Here is a 17,649-nt window from a genome sequence, read left to right on the forward strand (position 1 = left end):
CCCTGGGGTTTCAGCTCAAAAATCAAAGGGAGCCGCAACACAGGGAGGTTGGGAATGGTTGTAGGGCCCTGACCAGCCTGGCTGGGCTTCATCCTCACTATATCTCTGCCAGCTTTAATTTCTGCAGGGAACGTCTTCCCTGAGCTTCCCAGCCAGCTCTGATTCCTCCAGTCCCCTTCTCTGGCATCGTAAGGAATCAACAATGAAGTGTTGAAAATAGCTTTTTTTCCCAAGGTGTTTACATGCCTCCCCTATTCACTTGTCTAAACGTGTCTTCCTTCTGGTTGTTTCCCTTTCTTGTGTGAAGTCCTAATTTGGATTACAAATTCCTTGGGTCAAAGACCATGTGGCGGCAGAAGTTCATGGACTGTGTGGTTATGGGCACAAATAACCTCAGAAGGCACAGTATAAACTCTCAGATCTTTCAGTGCCTTTCTTTTCTAGCATGGTGGAAAATCCTGCTTGCTCTCCTCAATTTAGCGTCTTTCTATTCTTTCCCATTTTTCCCTATTTTCACTCTCTAACTTCACATTTCTCTCGCTGCTCTCTCTGATGTGTCTTTCACCCATATCTGCTTGTGCAGGGGGGGAAACAAACAAGCTTTGATTATTTTTCCTCTTAGCAGGAAAGCAGCTCCCACACGGGGCGACCTGAGCGTGTGCTGCTCGGACTCTGCTGGGCTCTGTGTTTGAGGACAAACTGTTGCTACTGCATGAGCTCTGGGGATTTTGCTTTTCCGACCCCCCCGGCTCCCATCACCTGCCCCACAGTCCATGTGTCAGGTTACCCAGAAGATCGTGGGTTTTGATGGGCGCTGTGGGGTTGTTTTCTTTTCTCTTTCAAGAATAGCAGAGCTCTTGATGATGTTGGTTTGTGCATCTTTGCTCTGCTGGAGAGACGCAGGCCTGGGAGCTGTCAAGGAGCCTCTTTTATGAGCACTTTAAAGCAAAAAAAATGAAACTGGTGCCTGAGGAGTAGATAGAACTAATGAAGCTGTTTTATCTTTGCTGTTTGTCTGTACACGGGGTGGGGGCAAGGAGGATCCTACAGAGTGTTGCAGACACACGTAGGGTAAAGCAGTTAATAGGATGAAAATGAGATCGATACCCAGGACTTAATTAAGAAGCTGTTTTTATTCATGTCCCAGGAGAAAAGTCCCCCCAGATCAGAGATGCCAAACCCCTGCTGATCACAGGCTCGCACAGGCTGTGTCCTGCAGGCCACCGACAGCCCCCCAGCCTTATTCAATGTCATTTTCAACTGTGTCCTCAGTAGATAACAAGAGAAGGCAACGAGGGAAGAAATGAGGATTCAGCCCAGTGGTCCTTCAGCTTTGGGAGCTGCTGCTCAGAGTTGTGTGGATATTTGGGGTTAGTCTGTGCAACCCCCAACATCCTGTACATGGTTTCTTCTGTGCATGAGCGGACCATCTTCTGAGCACCGAGAGGGTTGATAGGGCTCCAAGGTGGGATGAGGAGGGAATGCAAAGAGTGCCTAATGCTTCTCTTGGGAGGTACTGAGCTCTTTTGCTTTTATGCCTCTTGCAAAGCAAAATGAGCTTGATGTGTTTATTTCTCAGTGAAGTGAAAAATGCAGCCATTCCCAAGAACTAATCCTTTATTAAACTGTCTGAAATAGGAACAGTAAAGACCTCGGTAAAGAGAAATATTCCAAACAGTGAACTGGGCTGCTCAGTGTGGTGTTGGATGTTTTAGGACTAAAGCAAACAACCGATTTTTGATTAAAGTCTTGAACTTTTATCTTGGTTACATATCAGATGAGGCACTTGGAAAGGCTGGAAAATGGATGGTGCAGAGCACACCTGGCAGTGTGAGCTCGGTGCTGGACCCGGTGTCTGCAGGGGAGGATGGAGCTGGGAGGAAGCTGAAGAGCAGAGCTGTGCACAACCACCTCGGCAGGGAGGAGAGGCCTCAAACTGGGATAAAAAGCTGCGCTCCTTTCAGGCTTTTCCATTCCCAGATAGTGTAAATCAGTCACAGCGAGGCTTGCTGGTTTATATGGGATTGGTTTTGCTGGTAACTATTCCCCTGTTTGTGCCCTCTGCCGCTGTTAGTATCTGAGCAAAAGCCAGGTTTTATTAATGCACCTCCGGACTCTCCTTTGTTTTGAGAACTATCTTTTCTACAAATCATACTACTTTTTTATTTGGATGGAATTATCAACGTGTGTGGCTGTAGCTACCTGCTCGAGTGCTGTGCTCTACTCTCCCTCCCCAGAAATGGCTGCTGGCCATGTCTCTGCTGTGTCCATGGTGGTTCAATGGGGCTCATCTGGGCTGTTGTCCCCTCCAGCCCTGTTGCCTCTGATGGCTGTTTAGAGCAGGGAGTGTTCCTGGCAGCTTCGTGAGCACAAGGATGTACCATTCCCCATGGTTCCCACTCAGCTCAGGCCACAAAACCAACTGGTGTTCCTGTCAGGAATGCCCTGAAGCCATTGCCACAACCTTGCTGCCCATCCAGGAGATGCCATCAACCTTACTCAGCTCATACCTGATGAGTCAAGTCCCGCTCTCACTACAGCTCCTGGTGCTCTTAACTCTGTCCTTATTGTTCAAAAGTATAAAGAGTTCAATGTGCTGCACACCAACCACTTCTGCCCATTGACCGACTCCTGGTCCTGGTGGTCTTGACCTTCAGCCCTCATGGGGCTGCTCTGCAACCTCAAATGAATGTTCCCATGGGGACGAAGGGTGGCAATGGTGCTGGGAGCTGAGCTGACCACCCTCCTCACCAGCATTAATGCACATTTCTGTTCTACCCAAGTGATGATCCCTCTAATTTCCACGTTCCAGGAGATGATGTCAAGTGGATACTGAATGCCCCATTCACTGGCAGAGAAACGTATCCCTCCCCTGAACGCTTGTGAGCCGTAATTACTGTGTTTAACTTGTAGAGATGCCAGTATTTAAAACACTGGCTGTACATTTGTACTTCGCCGAGGATTAACTTGAATAGCGAACACCATCATTTGATGGGAACATGGGGACTCACCTCTTCCCTGGGAGGGCTGGAGACGAGGCCATCACACCGCTGTGCTCATGGAAGAAAACTGGCCTGGGGAGAGGAGCAGTCCTGGTCGCATCTAAAGGTCTTTGGGCTCACTGAAGAAGCATTTAGAAGCAGCATTTGATCACACAGGCTTCTTAGATGTCAAAGACAACATCAAACAGCTGGACATGAAAGGCAGGCTGCTCCTGGGACTGGCCTTGCCTTCCTCGGCTGGGTGTTGAGTACCAGCCCTCCCTGAGTTCTTCTTTTTCCATGAAAGGTCCAAGTCTTGCAGCATATTGACATGGGATAAATTCCAAAGAGAGAGAGAGATGGTGGGGTCTGGATTTTTTTTTTTTGATCCAGATCAGGAAAGATTTTATTTTAAGACCATAAGCAATTTCCTGATCCAAGAAAACCAAGTGATGGCACAGGAGTGTTTTCTCACTAGCAATAATGCAATCATGGGCTTGAAGAATTTTTTTAAAATACTTGTGACCTCCCCTTGGTTTCCCAAAGGTTTTCTTAATAAGGCTAGATTTTGTCTTGCAAAACACTTTAACTGCAGCCAGGGTAAAAAGACCTGGAGCTGCATGTTAGTCTAACCGGTGAGGTCCTGGGGAAGGAAGCAACCAGCAGCACTTGAGGGGGTATTGTCACCTTCGGGCACTGTGTTGTGTGTTTGGTGGTGGGACATCACATTCTGAATGGTCCCAGCCTGGAAATGATAGACATGGTCCCTGTGTGAGCTGGATGGTGCCCCTCACCACATCTTTGGTGTCACTGTCTCCTTTGGGGGCTACAGCACCATCAGCAGGCGTGTCCCACCACACTCTCAGTTGCTGTTGGGGATGAAGAACACATTGCAGTAAGTTAAGTCCTGACTTCATTAGGAGCTGGGTGCCTGTTGCTGAGGCGCTTATGACAATCCCACTGGGCCATAAATGCTTTTTGAAACTTTGCCTTAAAGTAGTTTTTAAAAATGGAAATGCTTTAGAGATGTTTACAGCGTGCTTGTTTTCCACAAGCTGGCAATAGGTTTAGTGCTTGTGAAGAGTTGCCAGATACCTTCAAGGCCCCTCTTCTGACCAGTGGATTCCGCTTGCTGCCAAAACTCAGACAAGAAAATGGGTGTTCTAGTCCTAAATCTGCTTTGCTTTATTGTATTTATTATTTGGAGTCCCTGTTCTTGCCAGTTCTTGCAACGTGGCATTATTAGCTCCAGTTTCTTCCTCTAATTTCCCACTTTTTGGCACTGCTGGGCCTCTTCTGTAGCACTACCTGCTGAAAAGTTTCTCAGCTTTGCTATGTTTAGACAGTTTCTCCTGTTTATGGGTCAGGCAGGCACATGCAGTTATATACAGCAAGGGTTTGAAATATGAACTCTTCAGCCATCTGACTTCCCTTGCAGTAAATGTTTAGGTTTGACATGTGCTCTGTTTGCTGATTAAAATTATTTTCTTGGTAATAGGAGCTCTCAGTATCTTCTCTAATGTGAGGAGGAATCATTAAGTCCTCTCAGTAATGCAAATAAATAATGCCTTTGGAGAGTCCTGAGTGCATCATAAATCATCAGAGTTGTGTTCCTGAGGTGCCACCTCCTCGTGTCCTGGTGCTGAATGATTGCAGCAGAGTTTTAGCACGCGCTGGATACAGATCACCTGCTGGCCCCTAATGCCACCTGTAATGTCACCACCTGAAGAGCCTGGTGACGCTGTGGTGTCCCTGATACCTGGTTATGGGCTCTTATTGTTTTATGTAACCACTTTATAACAGGGATGGAGCATCTTGGGATTTTTGACTCTTTCCTCCAAATAGCCCAGTCATAGATAGAAATGCTGCCATTCATCCATCTGTACTGAGGTCAAAGCACATAAGACCTGGCCTAACAGAATCCAGTGCTATGCTATAATCATATATATACACATTTATGTATGTTTATTTTTAAATATATATCTTAATGCAGGTAGCAACATTTTGTTTGTTTGCTCTGGTGCTGTTAGAGCTTTGGGAACCCATACTGAGCATCTGGGCACCTACCAGGGCAGCTGGGGCAAATATCATGGAGAAAGGTGGAACTTTTCCACTAATTACCCAACAGGACATAACTGTTGGGTTCTGAACAGTTTCTATCATGCTCACACCTCAAGTTGTAGCCTGTGTGCTCTGTCCTTGAGGTTTGTCTTCTAAGAAGACTGAGAGGAGGTGGAGGAACCTCTGCGCATTACCCCAGTGATGAGACCATCAGGAGCACTGGTGAGGGTGCATCACACTGGAAGTGCCTGATCCATGATGCTTGCTGGTTGTGTGAGCGTGTGGCTTATTGACTTGGTTTTGTAAAGGGCTGGATAGTGTCAGGTATGATCAGAGGTGGGTGTTTAGAGAGAGGAAAAGTTTCTGGTGGAAACTTGGAGCCTTAAAGACTTGAGGTGCCACCAAGGTTAGGGAGCAGCTGGGCAGGGGGATTGCAGCTTTGGGTGGAGGTTCTTCAATAGCAACCCTGGGTGGTAAGTGGCTTCACTCATGTGTTTTTGAGAGCTGCTCTAGGAAGAGCTAGAATCCTAAAGATTTTTAGAAATGACTCATGTTGTGTATGATGTCTCCAGTTACCTACTGCAGATTCCAGTGCTGGAAAACAGCACGTGGACAAAAATTCTCCCTTCATCCCTGCAAGTGACTGAATGGACCCACCATGGGCCAAAGTTTCTGTTCCCATCTTTTGAGAGGAAACTTCTCTTGTGCAGAGCAGAGGTGACTTGTCGCTTCGGGAGGCTCAGCTGAAAGCTTTTCGGAATGCAGCTTCCCTCTGCTGAGACAGACTGGCTTGTTTAGTCTGGCCCATTTACAGAGTGGCACATGAGCATGGAGAGGAGCTGCAGCAGCAGCTCTGTGCTCTGAGAGCATCAGTCTGTGCACGGACCAGTGTTTCACGTTGCCTGACCCCAGAGAAGGAGGAGAAGGATCTGGACCCCTCTGCAGGGATGAGAGCCCTGGCTTCCCCAGGGTCTACATCCCAGGAGGAAGAGCTGGTGGTGGGCAGGGGGTGCTCGCCTCCTGCCTGCTCCCAGAGCTTGTGGGAATTGCCAAGGAGTGGCCATGTATCTGTATAAATATCTGAAGAAGCCATACATGGCCATGCTGAGGATGGATGAGCTGTGTAGCTCAGCACTGGCAACTGCCTAAAATCCAATGCCAGCCCTGAGGCTGTGTCTTGTGCTCCTGAGGGAGCCATAAGCAGAGCGGCTGCAGAGATGCTGCTGATGCTGATATCCCTGGGCTGGGCAGGAGGTTGTAAACCTCCCCAGGCAATTTCTCTTGCAAATCATTAGTGTTTCAAAAGTGTTGTATAAGCCAGAAACCTGCTTAATTTATAAGGCCACGTTTCTGCATGCCAGGGGTTGTGCTGTCTGGTGAGCGCAGGCAGAGCCAAAGGCAGAGGTGACAGCTGGGACGATATGTGCCTGCAGAAGAGCTGCCTCCTGTCTGTGGGTGCGGGTCGGTGGTACCCACAGCCATGGCTGGGATGGGGTGCGGGGGGAGAGGATTTTCATAGAATCCTAGAATCATTTTGGTTGGAAAAGACCTTTAAGATCGAGTCCAACTATTAACCCACCCCTGGCACTGACCCACATCCCTGAGAACCTCATCTCTGCGTTTGTTCAACCCCTCCAGGGATGGTGACTCCAGCACTGCCCTGGGCAGCCTGTTCCAATGCCCCACAGCCCTTTCAATTCTGGCCGTGCTGGAACAGAGGGCGCTGGAGCCTGATAAAAATCCCGAGGCTGCAGCAAGCGGCTGCCACATCCCGCAGCTCCCACCTGCACCAGGGCTGAGGGACCCATTGGGAAGGGGAACCCACGGGGTGCTGGGTTGGTCCACCCCTCCTATGGCTGCAGAATGGCTTCTGCAGGATTCATCTGCTCCTTGTCATTTGTGACGATGATGAGCAATTTTCCCCTTTGCTCGCTGTCACGGGTCTCAGCAGCGTTGGGCTGGGCTGGGGGAGCAGCTGGGGCTGCAGTGAACGGTTTTCCTCCGAGGCAGCTTCCAACCTTCTTCCCAGCAGCCCTGGGCACTCTGAGGAGTCCAGAGCTTCGCTGGGGCTTCTGTCCCTTGTGCACCGGCTCAGGAGCAGCCTGTGCTCTGGTTCTTCCTCCCCAGGGTTTCCAGCCTCTCTCCCTTGGCACCGGGAATCACCTCCCAGCAGCTGGTACTTACTGACAAAGGCAGAAGCACCTTAAAACGCTGGTGATCGTCTGCTTTTGTATTTGGGATTGACACTAATTCACACCCTTTTAACCCTTCTGTGCTGGCTTATTACCTGAAAAAAAAATATTCAGATTGCTCCCTTACCTCTTTAGTGCGGTAATATTTGTCCAGTGACCGGGTTTCCCCTGTCCTGTGACCCCGAGGGTTGATTTTCAGCCTTTACCACCTTTCTGTTTGGCTGCAAACTGTGTGGCCCCCATCTTCATGAGGTGCTCAGCTTCCTTTGCTCCCCCATCTGCAGTGAGCAGAATTGTGCCCCTGTGTCTGCTGCTCCTGGCCAGGACATGGCACTGCCAGGGATGGGGCACCCAGCTCCCTGCCGTGGGCTTGTGGCCAGGAGGAGCCGTAGCCCTGTTAGCACCTCTCAAGCCCAAGGTGTAGCAGCTCCCTCTGTCCCATTGCCAAGGAGCGAGTCCCAGCAGGTTTTGCTTTATCCCATCTGTAGATGTGATGGGTCTCCTGGGCAATGACCTCATGTTCCGGGTGGTTTTGCTGGCTCATAACCCAAATTTTCTGCCACCATTGAGGGATAGCAGACCCCCTGCCTCATTTAATGTTTGCGCAATGAGGGTAAGTGATGTGCTTAAAGGATTAACTCCTCATTTTCCTCAGCCTCTCTTCACTTTACCATATAATCCAACAGAGAGAGGTAGAGATTGCTGTATCTTGTGTGTGACCACAAGAGATTAATTAAACAGTAAGCCCTAATTACTGAAGCTAAGGCTGACCGACTTACTGCGCCTTGTAAAATAGCTGAATACTTAATTTACACTAGAGTGTGGACATAACTTTCACCATTAGCTGAATAAACAACGAGCACTGAAGCTAAACGGATTGGTTGCCTGATAGGTGTACCATTATAAATGTGTACCATTATAAATGTGTACCATTATATAGGTGTACCATTATAAATGGAGGTATCTCCTGGCACAGGCGCCTGGCTCTTGTCTGCCTCACTCAGGCTGGCCAACAGATGCAAAAGAGCACTTTTTCTTTTGTAAGGGGGAGCTGCTTTACAATGCATCAACCTGCCTTAAACCTGGGGGATTCCCTACCTGTCAATACTATTCAGCTTTCAGGCTGCTTATCAAAGCCGTCGGTGTTTGCATTTCACTGCAGGATGGGGAAAAAAAATGGGGAAGCTATTGAAAGGCATAAACCAAAACCCCAACTCCCAGTGCAAGGCAGTGGAAGTAGGGCATCTTAGCTCCTATTTCTGCCTTTCAATATCTTCCTTAATAACAACAATAGATTCTGAGAAGTGAAAGTTAATCTGTAGCTCCAGAGCTTTTTATTGTGTTTCTCCCTTTTTGCGTGCATTAACCTTTCAGATCATAGAAGGCTGTGGATTGTGCGGTGCTTTTTTTAAATTGCTATTATTCTTGCTTGCCACATAGTTCCTAATCTGGTCCTAGGCAGAGTAACAGCACAGCCACCCATTAACTGTAGCTCATTGAGCACTTCATCAGACCTTCAGTCTGTCTTTTATATTTATATATGAGACGGATTAAAGGTTCTGAGTGGGTTTGAAGCTTTGCTGAGCTGAGCACTCTGCAGAGGAGAAGAGGGATCATGGAGGGAATAACTGAAACAGGGAAAAGGTAAGCAAAGGGCATCTTGATGCCTGTTTCAAGATGGGAGAAATATAGAGATTTAAAGACCTCAGGTGTGTCCAGGTGCCCAGGATCGTGAAGTGTGCCCATAGCAAAACCTGGTGAACCTCTGTGGCAGTAGCACTCGCTGCATGTTGGTCCAAGTAACTCCTGTGTCTGCAGGATTTTGGGAAGGGGGAGAAGTTCCCACTGCACTGACTTTGCTTCTGGCTGTGTACCCGATGTGTGGCTGAATACGTACCTGCAATCTAATTCAGTCGAAATGAGTTAAATGCCCAATTTTTGAGACAGCTTCTGTCCACTTTTTAGTATGCTTTATCTCTTTTGTTTTGTGCCATGTGAACTGAAGACTCCATACAGAAAACAAGTCCTTGTTTTCTGTCATCTCAGCTCATCACTAAAACATATTCCTTTTCCTAGCCTCAACAGACGAAAACCATCCTGAAACTGGGAAGACTTGGGATGCACTAGTGAAAGGATTCAAAGATGGTTCAAGGACCATTTCCCTGCAACTGTGTTCTGCAAGAGGACACGATGTGTGAGTGCCACTAACCTGGTTCTGGCTCCACCAGGATTTCCTAAGCCTGTATTAAAGGATGAAGGTGAAGTCTCCTATTGCAGCTGCAGCACCTTAGCTACTGCCATTACTCTAATTTGCTTCTTTGCTTCACAGTGTTGCCTTCTGGGAGATAAGCTTGCCCAGACAGCTGTTTCCAGCTGTTCCAGAGAAAAGGCTCTTCTTCTAGTACATGAAAATACTGTGGAGATTACCTGTTCCCCTACATGTCCTCCCTCAGACACATGGCATATGCAAGTGTGTAATTAATGATGTTGCATACATGAGAGACCAATTTTGCAAATGTTAGGTGCAGAAACACCCACTGAAGCTGCAGATATCTGGAAATCAAACCATCATCTTCCTTAGTTTTAGAAAATGAACTGTCACGGCAACAACCATCCTACCACTGAGGAAGAAAACTGCTTTGCAGTATGTTACTGTCGTTGCGTAATATTGTTCTTCATAACTTTAGAGGACCTTGGGAGTCTGGGCCCTTGTCATTGGGCATCTCACACCAAAACTTGGCAGCTATAAACATGGAACCATTTCCCTGTGTGTTCGTTTCCCTGTATTTCATCTCTTTATGTCTGAATAGCTTCTCTTGTCCTTCACTAAGACGACAGGCCCTTGCTCCTTCATCAATCTGTATTCAATAATAATGGTGAAAGTAATCTAGTCAAAGTGGGATTCCTTTTGCGGTGTGATTTGACATGCAGCTGGTGTGCTGGGAGCTCTGCGTAATATACAGCAGATGTCTGCAGGGGGCAAGTCCAGACACTGCTGGGTGTACGTGAAAGGAACCTGGACACAGGCTGTCCTCAACCTGTGTTGACCTTTGGGCAAGTGACTGATAAATTCCCCAACTTCTCTGACTTTCCTTTGCCAGCCCATCTAGCTCCTGCTCTGGACCAGAACAATCTTGATGCTCTATCAGTTTGTATGATGCTTCACACTCTCGGATTTCAAGAGTGATGCTCACCCAGAGCTCGGTCTGTACATCAGTTTGTCTAAAGTCAGATTTGAAAAAGTGTTTTGACATCTGCATGTTGAGAAGCATCTAGGCAGATTTTCAGAAGAGCCACAGCAGAGGACAGACCTGAATCTTAATGAGGATTAGATGTCTAATCATTTTTGTACCACAGACGGATATGTACTGAAAGACAGGCTAAGGGTCACCAAATTCCCCTCTCTGGTGATCAAGTCCTCAGTTGAGTAGAGGTCCACAGCAATGGAAGAGAAGGTGTGAACTTGTTGCCTTGCCCCACTGTCTGGTTGGTCTTGGAGAGCGATGGTGTAGAAATAATCTTAGAAATGCCAAAGAGAATAAAAATATTAAGCCTGATATAAACCCAGTATTTTTTACCCACCACCTTATCACAGTTCCCATGCCATGAGCAGCGGATATGTGCAGCCAGGTTGCTTTTCCACAGAGCAGAAACTGTGATGGTGCTGCTGGGGCTGGGACACCATAAGTGTGACACTGGGCACCAGACAGAAGGGTTCTTGTCTGTCTCCACCACATGGACAGCCTTGCTTCACTATATCTTGTGAGGTTTTTTTTTTGTAGTTACCCTTTGCTGTGAATTTTCTAGCATGTCATTATTCAGCCATGGGTCCTGCTTGTTGAAGGACTTTCTGAGCTGACTGCCTGGTTATTCAGCTACCTGGGATGTGGAGCAAAGATGCCAGCAGACTTAACACAGTTGACTTCTGCCACCAACAAGGAATGGCTGCTGGGTTTTGTGTCATGGTCCATCTACAAAGGAATTAAGTTCAAAAAACCAGAACAAGTGCAACTGCTCTTGGTCTCCTTGGGTTCACTCACAGCGGAGAGGTGATGTGGAGATGCTGCTGAGCTGGGACTCATGGTACCTGATTTTCCTTCCTGACCTGCTCTGTGACTGTGAGCAGTGTGCCTCAGTTTCCCTTTCCTTCAATTGGACTGTTTTGCCTAAGTTCTTGTAAATAGTAAGCTGGGTCTTCTCTCCTGGGCTGGGAGAACTGTGTGGTGTTGTGGACTTGGGATGGTGCTGGTTTGGAGGTTTGGGCACCCCTTGTGTAGAGATGGAATTGCTGTGCCAGCTGAATCCAACCCGGGGGCTTTGCCATCAATATTCTCAGCCCAACCGAGATGCTCCTGGGGACAGGGTCTCTTACTCTCCATTTGTACAGCAGCTAATGGTAATTGGTCCCACTGGTTTAGGATGCTGTTTGTATTACAGATGATACCACAATCATGACACAGGAGTAAGAGCTGTATCTCCCTGAAGCTTCTCTTTTCCTTTGTTCATGCTTTTGTGCTTTTATTCTTGATAAAAAGTAACAGAGCACCTTTGTCACTGCCCTCCCCTTGCTGCCTCTTGCATAATGCTGTTCTGCAATTGTCTGCCAGACTCAAGCACGATCTTTAACAAATTTCTCTACCTGCATCACAGCAGGATTTTCCTCTAGCACAGCTGGTGCAAAATACCAGCATGTGAAGGGGGAGAGCAGGAATTGCTGGCCAGGAATGCCTCAGTAAGCTGCTTTTCTTGGTCTGGACTTTGCTGTGGGCTGGAAGGTGATGTGCAGTCTGAGTCTGTTTGTTTTTTAAGGAAATGCTCTTGGGAGCTTCTCTCTTTGGCAATAGCCTGGGTCTACAGATTCAAGATGTGTGGGATTAAAGCGGCTGCTCTATTCCTCAACTTTGTGAATTTTGTGAGGCAAATAGCAGCCCAACTAGAGCTCTGTGAGCCCCGAGCTCACCTGGACACAGGTGTGCCAGGAAACCTTGTCCTTCCCTCTAAGTGGCACAAGGACCCAGGGGAGTCGGTCTGGTGGGCGTCTTCCTCTATTAAAGGATAAAATATTTTACTCCCCTGCTGCTGTTTCGGCAAACGTCCCTCTTAAGCTGCTTGCTGGGGGAGGACAGCTGAGATGTTGGGGTTGTGTCCCTGAATTTTAGCCACCATCCCTCATATAGGACACCTGTGCTCATGTCTCCAGAGCAGAGCAAGCTGCAAGTCCAGTTCTTTGTGGTTCAACCAGAAACCTCCCCCAGGGATGGATCCAGACTATCCCAGAACTCCCTGTGAGCTGCCTTGCCAGGTGAAATGAATGTTGCACTTTAACAAATGCCCCTGGATCATGTGCTTGCCATGATCCAAGTGTCCCAGACATCTGACATGCACAGACCTGTCATACTGTACCCTATTCTCAGCAAGGCAGGCTGCTGCTTTCCAGATGGACGCGCTGCTCCATTAAACCCAGTCACCTGCCTCAGGCTTGGTACTTGGGCTGGAGGTGAAAGTCCAGGGTGATGCTGGGTAGCCTGGCAAAGCTGCTGGTGGGGGCAAAAAGGCTCCTGGTTGAAGCCAAGACAGCCAGTGCTGGTGAGCAGCGTGATTTATTCACCTCTCTCTTCGGGGCTTATGAGGAGGAACTGCTCATGACTACATCCACTTTTAGAATTTGCCATGAAATGCTCTTTGCCCTCCTGTAGTGGTAGATTATAGATGTCTGACCTGTTCCAGTGCTCTACATTTTTTGCTTTCTCTTAACTCCCCTGCTCTTTCTGTAATCTTAGAAAGCCCAAGTAAATCTTGATGCTTCCACTCTCAAAGCTAAATAATCCTTGCAATTGCAGTCTCTGTCTTTAAGGCTTTCAATGCTTAAGATATGTGTGATCTTCTCTATGGTGGTGGTGGTGGGAAAAAAACCCAAACCCCAAGCATGCAGACTGAGAAAGGAGCAACCTGTGGTTTAATAGAACATGCCCATGACATGCTCGCATCGTTTTCTCGCTGTCACAAACGCCCCCACCACCCTGCCTGCTGACTCGGCTGCTGTGTCGTGATGGGGAGTTTGTTCTGGGGGAGGTGGGGTGCTTGGGTGGCTCTGGGAGGAGAGAAGGGGATGTGAGGATTGGAGTTTGACTTGATTCTCAACACCATCTGATGCAAAATCCAGCACTTTAGTCTTGTCTCTTTTTTTGACTTTTCAGAACTGTTCTCCCCCATCTTGCATGGGGGAGGATGCAGACATGAAGATTTGTAGAAACCATTGTATTTATCTTTTCCAGATGCTGATTTCCATCAGAAGAGCTGGAGGATTATGGAAAATGGCCCCTTCTAGTGGCTATTGATATAAAGAACCATATTTTTCCACTGAAAAGCATAAGACCATAGCATATATTAGTTTTAGTCACCAAAAACAAAGTGAAAAACTTGGACAACTAAATAAATCAGCTTTTCAGTTGAAACAAGAAATTAATTGCAGAAACGTTGAAATGAAAATGTCTTTAGGGGAAAGTTTAAAGGGAAAGAGCGTTTTCCTGCCCTGTTCAGCACAGGAGCTGTGAGCTCCCTGCACCCTCCTTCTAACTCGGTAAATAAATAAACTTTCCCTGATGATCCAGTTGTGTGAATCAGCTCAGCAGCTCTCAGGGGTGAAGGCTCATAGGAGGAAACACTCTCATTTTAATCTCTGCCCAGGGACAGGAATCCCAAGCCAGTGGGAGCTGGAACAACCTTGTGGTGGCCAAAGTGTGAGGCCTCGTTTCCCAAAGACTTAGAATCACAGAACAGTTTGTGTTGAAGGGACCTTCCCACCGCCCCAGTGGTGCCATGAGCAGGGACATCTTCACCAGCTCAGGTTGCTCAGAGCCCCGTCCAGCCTGGCCTGGGATGTCTCCAGGAATGGTTCATCCACCACCTCTCTGGGCTTCAGTTTCCTTCTTGAGGCAAAGTTTTTTTCCTTTCGGTTTCCTCTGCAAATTATCTAAAACTGGGATTGAGGGGAAAGTTCTTTCATCATTCATGCACGTGCATGGGAAGGGGACTTCGAGACTGGATTTTTTTTCTTGCTGACCTTGTTCCCAGGGCTTGCAGAAGCTGGGTGGCCATGGCAGTGTCAGGGTGGTTGGTGGCTCTGGCTGTGTCTGACCCCCAAGGCAGCCAGGTGTGATGCACCTTCCTCCCTCGCTGCTTCCCTCTGTGGCTCTTTGAGTTCATGCTGCTCCCGGCTCGCCTTGGCAGCCTCTGGGGGTATCTTCTGGCTGTGCTGCAGCATGAGAAAGCCCTTCAGGTACAAATCCCTTGGGTAAAAAGCCAGTTTCTTCTGGAGAGTCACCCTTTGGATATTGCTAGCCCTTATTTGTGCCATTTGCAGATATTGCCAGCCCTCTCACTGTCTACTGAAGCCAGCAGATGTTACTGGTACAGAATTGCCTAGTTGGTGGGTTGGTTTTGAACTGAGATGGTTTGGATGACTAAGTCAAAAAACACATTCACAGCGGAGTCCAGGGTTTCCTTACTATGGGGGAAGTGAAAATGTCCCCCTGTTGACAGCCGTGACTTCTCTGGAGAGTCCCTTCTAAAAGTTAAATGTTTGTATTCCAGATTTAGCCTAAATGCAGCAGCATATCCTCACCAGCTGCTGCAGTGACTGGAACAAGGGGGAGTCAGCTTTCTGACTTGTGGTGGATGGAAGCAACAGAGGCTGTCGGAATAAACAGGATTAAAGGCTTTCATCCATAAATACGGGATTAAAGGTAACCAGTGCTCTGCAGAAGTCATTCAAACCAAGGAGAAACAAAGTAAGTTGTCCAGAAGGGCGCAGCTCTCTGTTCGAACGCAGCCCGTGTACACACAGCCCTGCACCACCTCCTCTGTGTGTGCTGGCATGTGCATTCCCCCTCCACCTGCATCCGCCGGCCTCGTGGTCACAGGGTCTGCCCCCCAGTCCCCACCTTGGGCCCCCATTTCACACTGTTCCCCCCCCCGTTGCCTCCATCCTTCCCTGAGGCTCCTGATGGCACAGCTTGGGGGGACAGGAGCTCCGATGCCTGGCGCTGTCGGAGCCCGCGGCTGGGGGCACCCATGGGTGCAGCAGCTGTGCAGCGCACATCTGGGCAGCGGCGCGCAGGCGCGGGGGCCGCCTCGCCCGTTCCCCCCAGCCGGCGGCACCCCCGGCCGGGGCTTTGCGCGCCCGCGGAGCCCTGCGCAGCGTGCGGACCGGGGCGGGGGGCCGGTCCCTCCTTCCCCGGGGAGTGGCCGCGATTCTGCCGTATTTATCGGGCTTGGGCGGTGGCGGCCGGGCCGGGCCGGCTCCATCCTTCCCTCCCTCCCTGCCCGCCTCCCGGTGCCGGTGACTGGAGCGGGCGGAGCCGCCGCGGCCGATTGGCTCCGGGCATCACATGCGGCGGGGCCGGGCCGGAGCCGGGGCCGGGCCGGGCTGGGCTGGGCACGGCGGAGCGCTCCCGCGGCGGGCACACGGCAGCAGCGCAGCCCCTTCCCAGCCCAGAGCCCCGCCGGACACCGCGGAAGGGACCGCGCCCGCCCCGCCGGCCACAACCCCCGCCGCCCCGGCCATGAGGTCCAGCCGGAGAGCCGGCACCTGTGCGGGGAGGTGAGCGGAGCCCCGGCGCCTTCCTCCGACCCCCGGCGGGGGAGAGAAGGGGGTGGAGGAAGGGAAAGAGAATTTTTTTATTATTATTATTATTATTATTTTTTTTTTTAATTTTTAATCTGTATATTTGGCTGCTATCAATCCCGATCCCGCAACTGAAGCCCCCGGAGGGAGAAGTGCTGCACGCTGTGATGCGTCTTCCTCTCGCCTCGGCTGCCAGTTTGGATTGTAGCGCCCGGCTCCGTGCACTGAGAGAATGGCTCGGTTTGGGGATGATCTGCCGACCCGCTATGGAGGTGGAGGGCCGGCCGGGGCTGGAAGAGGGAGCAGCCGGCAAGGTGGCCCCCAGGCCGGCCAAAGGATGTATAAGCAGTCGATGGCTCAGAGGGCCAGGACTATGGCTCTCTACAACCCCATCCCTGTCAAACAGAACTGCTTCACAGTCAACAGATCCCTCTTCATCTTCAGTGAAGATAATGTTATACGGAAATACGCCAAGAGAATAACAGAATGGCCATATCCTTTCAGGGAGGGTGTGTGGGCACCATGGGGAAGGTGGGGAGGGGGAGAAGGAGACTGGGGGAAAGAGAACCCAGGCAGCTAAGAAGGAGTGTGTGGTGCTAATGTAGATGTACATGTGTGATGCTGGGTGTGTAATGGGTGTGTGTGACATGGATGCGTGTGTCTGACATAACGTACGGCCATGTAGCTGTGTATCATAGGAAATTGCTTCTGTGGGAACAGCAGAGTGTGCTTTTGACTACGCCAGGGATGTGTAAGACATAGTGCATTTTGGTGTCTGTTTAGGTGTGAGATGTACGGTTGCATAGATTTACATTTCCTGCAATATAAGTAAAATGCAAAGGGTTCTCTGAGGTTTGTGCTAATGAATCCTGATTCTTATTTCCACCTTAGAACCTTTCAACTCTTCTTTCTCACTCTGAATAGAACATAGGTTAAAAATGGTGACACCTTAGCATTAAAGCTGCATTGGTAGTAGGGACTTTGATAGCCAAGGTACGTTGTGAAATCCCATTAATACAATCTTTGCCACTAGGTTCTTTAGTACATCACCCCCTGAATCCATTAGAATCAACATGAATCTTGTCACTTTGATTAGATGTGTAGCCTAGGCTTAGGCTGTACTAAAATAAAAATAAACCAGAAAAGCTTTGTGGCAGAGGGAGGCAGTAAGTGGAGAGAGGGATCATCTGCTATATTGGAAAGGGGCAGATGCTTTCTGTCTCAGAACCAGCTCCCAGGCCAAGTGAGCTGCAGCGATCTTCCTCAGAAGGGGGCTTTGCTTGTAATGATGCACACAGTGGGGTTGTAAGCTGTGAGAAAAGGGAAGCAGACTATTTGAGGTTACCAGGGAGCAGACACAGTGTTTGTGTGTGTGTGTATGTATGTGTACAGGAGTGCATTACACTGGTGATCTCAAGGGAGCTGGTTATTTTATTTTCATTTGATATCACACACCTATTAATCCTCAGCTAACAACAGCAAGGCCTCCTCCCAGCCTCCTAGCAACACTTCCAATTGCCACAGAGGCCAGATCCCCGTCAGGCTTCCCCAGTTTTTACTTCTTGAGGGGCTAACAGGAAAAAAAAATCAGTAGAGCAAATGCACCTCCTTTCCCCTGAACATACAGATGTATTTATCTTTCTGTCTGTATTACAGAATCACAGGGATTGCTCTACTTCCTCATCCATTTCTCCTTCCCTGCATTCAAGTCTGAATAAACAAGCTCCAAAGCCCTGGTGGCAGCCAGCGCATGGCGCTTCCTGCAAGGCTAGACGCAGTCTATCCCTCG

The 17,649-nt window shown here is 49.1% G+C and overlaps 1 protein-coding gene across 1 annotated transcript in view; it reads left to right on the forward strand.

Moving 5' to 3' along the window:
- Positions 1–16,092: 16,092 nt before the first annotated feature.
- Positions 16,093–17,649, forward strand: part of LOC309447442 (voltage-dependent N-type calcium channel subunit alpha-1B-like) — a gene marked incomplete at both ends in the record, with an annotated part of 271,855 nt that continues 270,298 nt past the window's right edge. Inside the window, one exon of the mRNA XM_082068050.1 lies at positions 16,093–16,373. Coding sequence (XP_081924176.1) covers positions 16,093–16,373 — 281 coding nt within the window. The remainder of the gene's footprint in view (positions 16,374–17,649) is intronic.

The sequence above is a fragment of the Streptopelia decaocto genome (genome assembly GCF_964273445.1).
Source record: "Streptopelia decaocto genome assembly, chromosome: 17".
Lineage (NCBI taxonomy): Eukaryota > Metazoa > Chordata > Aves > Columbiformes > Columbidae > Streptopelia > Streptopelia decaocto.